This window comes from Sparus aurata, chromosome 3 (genome assembly GCF_900880675.1).
Source record: "Sparus aurata chromosome 3, fSpaAur1.1, whole genome shotgun sequence".
In the NCBI taxonomy this organism is placed as follows: domain Eukaryota; kingdom Metazoa; phylum Chordata; class Actinopteri; order Spariformes; family Sparidae; genus Sparus; species Sparus aurata.
Window position 1 is genome coordinate 10,596,997 of NC_044189.1, and position 12,155 is coordinate 10,609,151.

Genomic DNA, 12,155 nt, shown 5'->3' on the forward strand with positions numbered 1-12,155 from the left:
CTGACCAATATTTGTATCTCTTCCTCTCCTGTCACACGTCGTTTCCTCCTTCTCGACAAGTTAAAACTGCATTAAGAAGTCTGAGCTAATGACAACCACTCAGTATCTCAAGTCCACCCAGTGTATCCACCGGAGGGCTTCCTCTGAAACGCTCAGACGTCTTCAGCAGTAATTTCCTGTTGCTGTCACGAGCTTCTTTAATTAGTTAGAAGCGCTGGAACCATAACAGGCCTCCTCCCCCTACAGTACCTCCTTTCTCTTCCCTTTCACTTCTATATTTATCGCTCCAGCTCCAGGGACTCCTGTACTTGTGTGTTCAAGCATGCTCCCTTGCGCGTGTGTTCGTCTTTTGTATGAAATGTTTTTTTTTTTTTTTTTTTGGTGCAGGGAGAGTGTGCTCCGTGTGGAATTAAAGTGTGAGTGGATGTGCCCGAGCTTTTGGCGTGCGTGCATGCCAATGAAATATTCAGGTGACAGGCAGCCACTCTGGTCCTAGAAATCTCTATTTCTTCAGCGCGTTCCTCCCCCCTCTTTCTGCAGTGGCATGCAATCATGCTGCCAGGAGTTCACATTCCTTCTTGTGTTCTCGCTCGTTTTTCCCAGCTGCTTTTTCACTGAAATGAGTCGTCTACGAGCTGGAAAAAAAGGGGACACACATGAACTGAACGTTATCACTGATAGAAATGGAGGATGAAGAGCAGGAGGGCGGAGGGGGTTTACGGAGAGTTGTTGTTGCCCACAGGCTCCAGAGCACTTTCTGCATTATACATCAGCCTCTTCCTTGTTTTATTTTATTGTTTTATTTTCTTCCGTCCTGCCCCAAGTTACTACAGGAAATATCAAAGGCATCAGCTCTTCTTTAACCTTGACTCCATCCCTTTTCCAGTCGAATGCTTGAACACAAATGAAGTACACAACTGCATTTCGACCAGTGCCGATTGTCCCACAGCCATGAAGGCATTATGTTGGAGGTGAGCAGGATGCACTGAGGGTACTTAGATAAATATAGTGCTCCCACCGACCATACACAACGCTGAAAGTGGCGTGAAAGGCGGGATGACACGGCTGAATGGAGTGTGAACGGGCTGCGGCGGAACGTGAACGAGGTTGTGTATTTATAGGCCACTTCTGTGGCAGGTCCGACGCCGGCCTGAATGAGTTGTGTGTGTGACCGTATTGTTGGTACTGACAGAAGAGGATGGCTTCATCTTCCTCCTCCTGGCCTTTTTCAAGTGACAGGTTGAGTTCTGTATCAGAGAATATGAGGCACAGTGAGCATCGACGCACTTCAAATAAAATGTAGGGTATTTTCTGCAGTTATGTGTGTCTGAGCTGTTAGTAAAGAGTGAAATTTCTTTTGTAGGTTTCTTTCTTTTGAATCTTTTTAAAGTGATTTAAGATGTAAAAATAAGCCGATTATTTTCTTATTACCCTTCATGTTGAAGGCGCCCTGTGGAATTTCCTCGTTAACAAAGTCGTGTTTACATTCGTGTCTCCCACCGAAACTCATCGTGTTTGTCTTTGAGGACTAACTAATATTTTAAATGCATTTTCTTCCTCATCATTTTTCAGTCATTTTTATTTTTACATTTTAAGTTCTACGCAGTTTGCTAGCTAGGTGGCACTTTGCCCCATTTGTTGCTTTTCGACCTTGTATCCACATAGTCTTCTTTTTTCTTCAGGCAGAGTGTTGGCGGTGAGCTCAGGAGCGCTTTGTCTCGTCTCTTTGACTGGTGAATATTATCAGCTGTGCCAGGAAAAAGAAAAAGTGACACCTTTCGGAAAAGCTGAGAGATTTTCAACTCGAAGTGCCAGAAAACAAGATATGAATACATTTCCGAGTTCCCAAAACAACATGACCGTTGCAGCATAACAGCGACACACGTGCCAGAACTTTCAAGCGAAGTCCAGTCGCTGTTTGGTTTGATGTACGCACCGAAACGACTTGGTTAGGTTTAGGAGAACATTGTGGTTTGGTCTTTTCACGGGAATCATTGTCAAATATAGAATAATGCCGACCTCGTCTTTCATCCTCCTTGCAAACCCTCAGATTTATTTTGAAACTCCCCTCTGGTCTCTGGTTTTCTTTATTGAAAAATGAAAACTGACCTCTTAAGGAAAAAAACAGCAGATCCACCAATAAATAGATGATGTACATTTTTTGGGTTAGGGTTTTTTTTCCAGTTAAGAAGCTGTTTAAAATAACAACTGGTTAAATGGTGCAGAATTGTTGTCTTTATGTTGTATTCTTATAACTCTAACCCAAGTGATAAGAATATAACAGCAGACTCACATTTAGTTGTTTTTTTGCAGCACTACCTCTGCAAATAATACACAAAAATCCATCTGCTGCTCCATTCAACCATTCATTAAGACCCAAAAGCTGAAACATTTCTGTTCTCTTCTTGTTTGTGCAGCACCCCACAGGGCTAGAAGACATCAGCCCCAGTGATGAGATGACAGATACGGAGGATAACGAAGAGGAGGACCTGGGTGTCCTGGACGACCAGCGGAGCATCATCCTCCACCTGCTCTCCCAGCTCAAACTGGGCATGGACCTCACTCGGGTAACACGCTGAAACACTGCAGACTCGTTTATTTTCACAAGCGTGATGGTTTTTGGTCATGTTTTAACAATTTTGTCTTTCCTAGGTGGTGCTTCCGACCTTCATTCTGGAAAAGCGATCCCTCCTGGAGATGTACGCCAACTTCATGGCCCACCCTGACATGTTCCTGTCGATCACAGCCGGGGCCACGGCTGAGGACCGCATAGTCCGCTTTGTCGAGTACTACCTGACCGCCTTCCACGAGGGGAGGAAAGGTGCTGTGGCCAAGAAGCCCTACAACCCGGTGCTGGGAGAGACCTTCCACTGTTCCTGGGAAGTGCCTCGGGAAAGAGTCAAACCGTTGGTCAGATCCAACCAGGGGTCCTCGAGGGAGCCGAGCAGGGGCCCCAACAACACGCAGCAGGGCGACGATTCACCAGGAGGCTGCTACAGAGTCCGGTTCGTAGCCGAGCAGGTGTCCCACCATCCGCCGGTGTCGGGGTTCTACTGCGAGTGCCGGGAGAGGAGTATGTGCGTCAACGCTCACGTGTGGACCAAGAGCAAGTTCATGGGCATGTCGATAGGAGTGTCCATGGTGGGAGAAGGTGAGTGAGCTGAAGCACAACATAGAAAACAATCACCTCTCATTCAGGTTTGAACCTATCTCTTTTTTTCGCTAAACCAGCTGAATCCCTCATTGAGATTAAGATTTCTTTGTTCAGCTGACAAAAGAGGGCAGCATAAAAATAACAGCACGTTAATGAATAAAACATACGCAGGGCGGGAGAGTCGTCTCAAGCGCCACAGCAACAGTGGTGGAACGAGTACTCTGGGCCTTTACTGAAGACAAGAACAGAAGTATTAATGGTGAAATGTACTTAAACTCAATTACATACGATGACTGTCAAATAGCTGTAGTGCTATATTTGGCTCTGACGTGCAGCGAAGTGGAAATCCAAAGAATAATAACTGACTGACAGTGGGATTTTCCCGGTGCTTTAATTTACAGAGAATAAAAGCTTCCTAAAAGGTCGACAAGGTACTGACATAAAGTATCTCAGCTCTCATCAGAGAAGGTGGATGAAACAGAAACACTTATATATACTTCATTCATTCAGGAAGTCACACTGAGATCAAGAGCTCATTTACGAGAGTAAGATAAGATGACAATGAAAATGATACATATTATATAGACTAAAATATGTTAAATGTGTAAAATATCCTAAATTGTATCTGGATATCTAAATGATGCAGTCATAAAACAGCCTTAAACTCTGGCCTGAACTGAACTAAAAGCTGAAAGCGAACTGTGATTTTGTAGCTCAATTTTTGTAACATGAGTTGTTTTTAAGGTGATCAGGAGGAAACGCAGTGTAAATAAATCCCGGAACATTTCTCTTTGTTTCCCCCGTCCTCTCCCGTTGCGATCGATGAGCCCGTCCTCTCTGTCAGCACCACGACATCATGAACAGTAGACTGTGTGAGATGAGTCACTTTGAGTGGAGACACAGGAAGTCCTTGAGCTCCATCGGCTGAATCTGGATACATGACCTGATTCAGTCAGACATCACAGCCTCCTCAGTTCCTCTGACTACCTGTCTGCAGGTGATGACGCTGCATTTCATCATGGCGTGCGGAGGCCGATGCTGCCGTCAGGGAACATGGTGACCCTCGCTCCGGCGAGGATTTATTGCTGGCTGATTTTTCTATGAATGGCTCTTACTGGACTGATTGGCAGTGAGTCAGCACCAGATAAAGAACAGCACATTCAGCTGCTGCTGATGCCGGCAGACAGTTTCTGGGTTCATGACCAGCTGGATTTTTCTCTGACTGCAGGACATTGCGTTGAGATGCTTGGGTCAGCTGGAGCTCGACTGATGGACCTCTGACTCTCACAGGCTCACCGTACACTTACCTGTGTTCATGTTGAGAACTGGTGGGAAAAAAAAAGTTTTGCCTAGATAATCATAAGTTCCTAAATGTTAATTTCATCAGTGAAAACGTGAGTATTTTAGGCAGAAAAAAGATCGTAACTGAGTGCATAATAAAAAAAAAAAAAAAAAAATACAATTTCCAAAAAGAAAAAAAACGTGAATCTAAGTGAACATTTTTTCAGGAGGAAAAAATTTGTGTTAACATTTACATCAAGAAAAAAAATTACCAAATGAAAAAAAATGTCAGGATAAAAAACTGTTAAAACAAGTAAAAAAAAATAAATCTTGAGGAAAAAAACATATAAAACAGAGTGAAAAAAATGTGAAAAGAAAATTTTGTGGGGGAGAATTTTGTTTTCATGTGTCAAATCAATAAAATTCAAGAGAGCACACATTTCACATGTGGCCCTAATCCTCTTCCGTACATATGTGTTTTAAGGAGAAAAAAAGTATATAAAAGTATATATAAAGCAAAAAAAAACAAAACATGTTAAACCGAATGAGAAACAATTTTTCCAGAAAAAAAACGTGTGACACCAAGTCGGAAAAAAAAGATTGCACTTCACTTGTTATTTTCAGGATGAAAAAATATATTTAAAACCAAGTGAAAAAACATTTATTGAGAGAGAAAGAAAAAGTGAAACTGAGTGAGGAAATTTTTTTTCAGAAAAAGCCAAGTGAAAAAACATTTTCGAGAAAAAGAAGATATTCTCCACAAAAAAAAAGGCAAACACTGTGAACACTTTATCCACCACTGGCTTTCCATGTGTTTACGGAGCGATCACGCCAAGGAGAGTTTTTACTGGTGTCCTCTGTTTGTTGGTTGGTTGGTTTGTCAGCAGCATTACACAAAAACTACTGAACAGATTTCCACGAGACTTGGATGGAGGCTGCGTCTCAGCCCAGAACAGACCCCACCAACTTTGGTGCAGATCTTGATAAATGGACAGATTCAGGAATTATTTCTAACTTTCTTTAACACCTTGCAACCTTATGTCTCTGAGAGTAAAGCACGGAGCTTGACGAGAAAAATTTGGCATATTTATGTGGCTGGTGTCTACGAGTGACTACAAAGGGGACTTTTTCTATTAACAGTCACATAATAGCTACAGGACATCATTGATGTTTATCTCTCACCATGTCAGCCACTCTGTCTCACCATCTGACCAAACTTGGGCCTTCTATTAATTTTAAGTTTTTTGGCAGCTTGCACAATCGATCCCGTGTAAACATGTGACCGTGGTGTTAAGAACAGGAGGCTATTCGTGGACGCGTGAGAGGCAGAGGTGTTGTTGCTCGCGACATAATAAATCCTCTATGCACTGACTGAATGACGCAGAGGATGATGACGGCGATGAGCTGCAGGCCGCTGAGAGTCGATCATGAGCTTTAAGTTATAATAGCCTCTCTTATGGGGCATCCCTGCAAAAACACAAGCTGCCTACAGGAGATATCAGCTGGTGTACTCTCCACAGTGGGCGCATTATATGTTATAGAAACAATCATGGCCGCCTGCAGTCAGGTTAAATTAATGCAACTCTCTCTTAAAGCCTATACACACAGGACATTTGAACACCACTTAAGATGAAAGCTGCTGTGATGGGCAATGATTTTAATTCTTTACAGGAGATTAAATGAGAGCAGCACACATTTAATTGAATGCATATAAATATGTGATTTGTAGTTTTTGTGTATCTGTTGTTGTTCTTCTAGTCAGACTGTGTTTATTACACCAACATCTGGTGATTCATGCGGACAAAGAGCAGCAGTGTGCAGGAGGCAGCTGTCTCCACCCGCATCAGCTGATTTTTTGAAGATTTTTTTTTTGCAGTTTTATCATCTCTGTCTTTGTGTTTGCACGTTCTTTCTCCTTCAGGGGTCCTCTGTCTCCTGGAGCACGACGAGGAGTACGTCTTCACGCTGCCCTGTGCCTACGCCCGCTCCATCCTCACCGTGCCCTGGGTGGAGCTGGGGGGCAAGGTCTCCATCAACTGCGTCAAGAGCGGCTACTCGGCCACCGTCACCTTCCACACCAAGCCCTTCTACGGAGGGAAGGTGCACAGGTGAGCCGCTCTCTTTGTTCCTGCCCACTGCGCGCTTTTATACACTCATCTCACTTTGGCAGGAGACAATATGCACAAGCTTCACTTTTTATTTCCTTCCATACATTTAGCAAAATGCACGCTGGAACAGTATAATCGAGATATATGTGACAGTCTTGTCATTATGTGATGAAGGCTCCTCCCTGACAACAGCTGCTTTAATACAGTCTGTTAATTCACCAATTTTAGAGCAGTTTTTGCAAATTTAAATGCCATTTAATAATACATTTTTCTTAAACTACAATACAGGTGAGGTGAGGTGTCACGTGCTGTTAAAAAATTAACTTCCTGTTTAGAGTTGCAGCGATATGCTGGGTACAAAGGTACGAAACCTGATGTTATCATACTGCTTACATTTGCTTTGTATATTATATGAAATTATACCATATCAGTGTATCAAAAAATATATAGATCTATTTAAAGTTAAACAATAGTTACGCGATACCATGAAACCTTGTGAAAAACTTGTATCAGTATCAGTGCAAATATACCCTTCTACCATCTCTGGATCTCATGACTTCTTCTACTTTATCAGAAAAGATTGAACACAGAAAACATTTTCAGTGATTTTATTTCATGTATCACAAACAAACACATATTGAAACACACACACACATTCACAAATATTCCATCAGCCTCTTGAGTGTGATGACAGAACAGCAGGGCTCTTCCTGACGCGCGCCCTAAAAAAAAGCAAAACAACAGATTTCGCCATAAAACGGCACAGATTTGGCACAGTGCAGTGTGAATGCAGTAAAACCGGCAGCCATTAAAAGACAATGTGCTGTGGGGACATACTGCCTTAAGAGGTTAAATATTAATGACATAAAAGCCACTTGATGTAAAAAAAAAAAAAATGTGGCTGACATCAACGTACAGACGGTGAACGTTTCTACTGGGGTTAAAACTACAATTAAAGTTACGTTCATTGTCCTAGAAATCAAGTTCACACAACATGTAGCTGCACAAAGTTCACTCACATTTTAATTTTCCCAGCAATATGTGGTCCAACAGATTCAATATAGTTAGAACTCATGGTTGTGTTTCGGACACATATTGAAGAACATAGAAATAATACTGAATTATGATACAGTGAGACACTTTATAATCAAATTGTATCTTTCAGTCTCCCTTGTGTAGTTTCAAATCATATGTGTTGGGGTCTTTTATTTGTTGCTTGTGTGCCATCCACATATGAACTGTAAAAATGATCACTTTTTAATTTAATCATTTTGATTTTATATTTCTAAAAGCAATGTTACGCTTGTAACTTGATCAAGAACAAATAGAAGAAGTGCTACGACTGAAAAATTGTCAGTCATTGTTCCTGAGATGTAAGATAACACTGTTCAGAATAAGCAGATATAAATGTTCCCAACAACAATCTGTGTGTTTGGTGAACTCAGGGTGACGGCAGAGGTCAAACACAACCAGACCAACACCATCGTGTGCAAAGCGCAGGGCGAGTGGAACGGCACGCTGGAGTTCACCTACAGCAGCGGGGAAACCAAAGTGATCGACACGGCCAAGCTCCCCATCACCAGGAAGAAGCTGCGGCCTGTGGACAGACAGGGGAGGACGGAGTCCAGGTGAACAGCTCGGCACTCTCTGAATTCCCTGAATTGGTAGAAAAAAGTGCCAGGTGTTGAATATCTAACGTGTTTTACCCGTGCTCGCAGGCGGTTATGGCAACATGTCACCAAGTCGCTGAAGGAGGGGAACATGGACGAGGCCACGGAGCACAAACACCGGCTGGAGGAACGACAGAGGGGGGAGGAGAAGCAGAGAGCGGCTGATAACAAACCATGGACACCCAAATACTTCACTAAAGAGGTACAGGGGAGGGAGATGGAGGTTGTGACAGGGTGGGCCGCTGATCAGGAGACTAATCCCTTGAAAGCAAAATATCTGCCATGAACGAGGACACAGCTTAGAGAGAAAACAAAACACAACATTTTTCACTTACCTGTGGTGCTAACCGGGCAGTTTTGCTCTCTGAAATATCTGTCTGTGAGTTTTCTGAAGTAAATGGGATTCAGATTTTGCTGCTCACAGTATTGGGAAATTAAATTAAACAATTTGTGCTCAGTGGGAACATGTTTCTTGTTATTCTGGGGAATTTGCAGACCTCACCGCTGCTGACGTTAGTTAGCAATGCTGCCTCACAGCAAAGCAAGGTCACTTGCTTTGCTGGGGGCTTTAATCCTGATCTCTCTGTGTGAAGTCCTCATTTTTTCTTTTTCTTTCACTAAGGCGCTGGTCCTAACAGTTCTCTCAGGATGGGTTGAGTGCAGAGTAACAGTTCCACCATGTTGTACATTATTACAGATGATTCTTCTGCTGACAACAAAATATAAATACATGTACTCATCACCTTCTTCATGACATGCCCCTTCCTTTAACAAATCCGGATGCCTACATTACCCACAATGCCACTGAGCGGCAGCAATTTATCAGATTGCATGCAGTTTCCTCTAGAGCCACTTTACTGTGTAAAATTGGTGCAGTTACCCTTTAACGATGGTTATTAAAAAGAGTTAACAGTCGTAATTCGTTGCACTACTTTAGGTAATTTGGGGTGAACTGCCCCTTTATATCTGACGATCATAACGTTAAGCTTTAACTGTCTTCAACTTTTTTTTCCTGTCTGCAGGGAGAAGGCTGGATCTACAACAAACCCCTGTGGAAGTCGACCTGACAGCAGAAACAACTCTCTCTCTCTCTTCTCGCGGACAATAACTGAACTCCCGCCTCTCCGCCGCCGAGGGGGGCGGGAGGTCAAGCAAAGGGAGCGCTGACCTCCAGAGACACGCCGACCCGAGCTAAAGACTCGCCAGAGTGACACACACAAACAGGAACAAAACAAGCAAGGTGCCAAAGGGATCCCCACTGTTAGAGCCAAGATGGTGGTCGGAGCTCTTGGGACAAAGTACATTTTTTATATCCAGTTAATAGTATTACTATTCAAAGTAGAGTATTTCTATTTTTCACCTTGCAAAGGCCTTTTTTGCACACGCACAGTATGAAGTTTGCCACTGGTGTTCTGCTTTGTTTCTGTTCTGTTTTTACGATCGATATGTTTTTCCTCAGACATTGTCAATATTTGGTTCCAGGCTTTTAGTTTGTAAAGCAGCGTTAGAATGAATCGATACCCTGTAAACACATAATACTGTAGCTGTAAAAGAGTTGTTTATAAAAGCACTTTTACCATAGAAACAAATTTAATATTTTATATCTATGGCTTTTACCAATCAGGGTGGCTTCTGAGAGCTTTACGGAGAAGAAGGAGGGGAAGAACACCCGACCGTATAAATCGAGAGGTAGAAGGAACAAAAATACGACATTAGTTTACGTGTTAGTATATATTATTATACAGAACTTTTACAGTGAAGCTATTAGAAAGTCCTGATTGATTTTGTCTGCACTATGAATGTACTCGGGCACATTTTTAATAGTATGCTACTTTTTTTTTTTTTCCATCTCGTACTGTTGGCTACACGCGCTTTTTGTGTTCTTACTTCACCGCGCCGCTCCATTTACAGTATCGACGCCTCCACACAACAGACCTTTTCCACATTTCCATTACCGCCTCTCTCTCTCTCGCTCTCTCTCTTACGCGGCTCATTCCAGCCATTAGCCACTTTTTCCCTTCCAAAACAAAACACTCCCCGGATCTTTCTAATCCTTTTTCTGTATCTGTGCCCCGAAGATGGCACTTGTGTAATTAGGCAGCCGCTGCTCACCCAGCCTGCCCCACCCCCCACCCTCCTCCATCCTGAAGTTAATGCTCCTCCTTAGGTTGCCAGTGGTGATGAATATGGATGAGGAGGCTCGCAGAAAACACACAACCATGTTTTTTTTCACATCTGGGGGGGTCGCTGGAAGGTTGCCTCTGTGAAGAGGATAATCCAGCGGAATAACAAATCACTGGGAACTGGGGTAATCAGCCTGTTTGATAAAAAAAAAAAAAAGGAAATGCATCATTTCTCCTGTGGTACTGACATCCCCACAGTCCATATCTGACAAACAGTGTGGCCACTTTTCAAACTTCATGGCTTCTCTACACAGGAAAAAGTGGACTATACATAAGAGTGAGTAACTGTTTATCCACTTCATGTTGTTCTTCACTGGAAATTTTATTTCTGATGGCCTTAAATGATTTTTTTTTTCATGACAGGACGTTCACAAACTCTGCACTGCTTTGCTCTTTCAATTATTCCATCACTTTAAAGGGGGTGTTCGGTGTAGTTCTTTTAAACTTGGGCCTATATTCACATGTTTCGGTCTGTAAATTAATATATGCACACTCATTTTCCACTATTATTTCTCCAATACAGGTCATGTAAACAGCATATTCCGTTTGGAGATGCCTAATCAGGTTTTATTCCGAATGTAGCATTTTCTGATCAATATGCTGGTACTGTTCTTGTTTTAGGAGCACTGTATATACATGGGGAATATGCGACACACATTCAGCTCTGTGCATTGAATAAGAATATGCACGGCTGTGTGTAAACGGGAATATTAGTGGAATATTCATGTTCATTTGCCATGGGAACAGTTTAGTCGGAATACTGTCTCTTTCAGAATAAAGTTAGAAACCAGAATATCGTCTGCATCTAAACGTAGCCAATAATTCATATTTACCAAATGCTTTGGAATTGGTCCCATAGATCGGCTCAGCTCGCTGCAATGTAATCCTTTGGGGCAACTGCAAAGGTCAAAGTTTTGTCCACTAAAAGTCTTTCTGGTTTTTGCCACCGACAGAATGAGGTTGTTTTTTTTTTTTAAAAACTCTTAACATTATGTAAATGATTCCTACACAGACGTTTTTGTTAAATACTGAGATCCTTTTGTAACCAGAAACACCAGTAGTCTTGCTTGAGGAGAAGTCTCATGAGAGGTGAATTGTTAGAGCTGAATCAGTTCAATATTCAGCCATGGCTCAGGACATGAAAGTCTTGCTGGAAGTTGCCCAAATGCCTCTCAACAATTTTTAACCATCTTCTTGTTGCAACGACTCTCCTCTCGCGTGATTTCAGAGACATGGTTACATAAAGGACATTAATAATCCAAAAAGGTCCATCTGCGTAGGAGTGTTGGTGTAATGTCGGTGGCAAAAAAACAGGTACTTTTAATGGACATAACTTTGATGGTCGCAGTTGCCCCAAAGGATGACACTGCAGCCGACACAGCTGAGGCGATCTACGGGACCAACGCCAAAACTTTTGGTAGGTATGAATCATTTACACACATATACATGTAAATGCAAGGCCCAGGTTTTTAAAAATACCAGAATTTCCCTTTAATTTTCAAATGGTATCCATACTTTAAAACAGATGAATTTACCGTATGCCTATTTGTAGCTTATTGCCATGACAGTAGACAGAACAAACCATCAGCAAACCACTGTTCATTACTGTTTTATGACACTCGCCTTACATGAAACTGACAAGATGTTTTGTTTTTATATCCAAAAAAAGGATTCAGACTCACTGAAGTAGATAATGATTGTGGATAAAGGAGGGATTGTTCATTAATAATAAAGACCTTCTATCTTTTTGTTAATTAAA

General features: G+C 42.2%; 1 protein-coding gene across 2 annotated transcripts in view; it reads left to right on the forward strand.

The window, feature by feature from the left end:
* Positions 1 to 12,155, forward strand: part of osbpl10a (oxysterol binding protein-like 10a) — a 77,770-nt gene extending 65,615 nt beyond the window's left edge. For both annotated transcript variants that reach the window (XM_030409661.1, XM_030409672.1), the window contains 6 exons: positions 2,418 to 2,567; positions 2,653 to 3,151; positions 6,357 to 6,543; positions 7,989 to 8,171; positions 8,262 to 8,415; positions 9,236 to 12,155. In XM_030409661.1, coding sequence (XP_030265521.1) covers positions 2,418 to 2,567; positions 2,653 to 3,151; positions 6,357 to 6,543; positions 7,989 to 8,171; positions 8,262 to 8,415; positions 9,236 to 9,280 — 1,218 coding nt within the window. In that variant the 3' untranslated portion in view covers positions 9,281 to 12,155. The remainder of the gene's footprint in view (positions 1 to 2,417; positions 2,568 to 2,652; positions 3,152 to 6,356; positions 6,544 to 7,988; positions 8,172 to 8,261; positions 8,416 to 9,235) is intronic.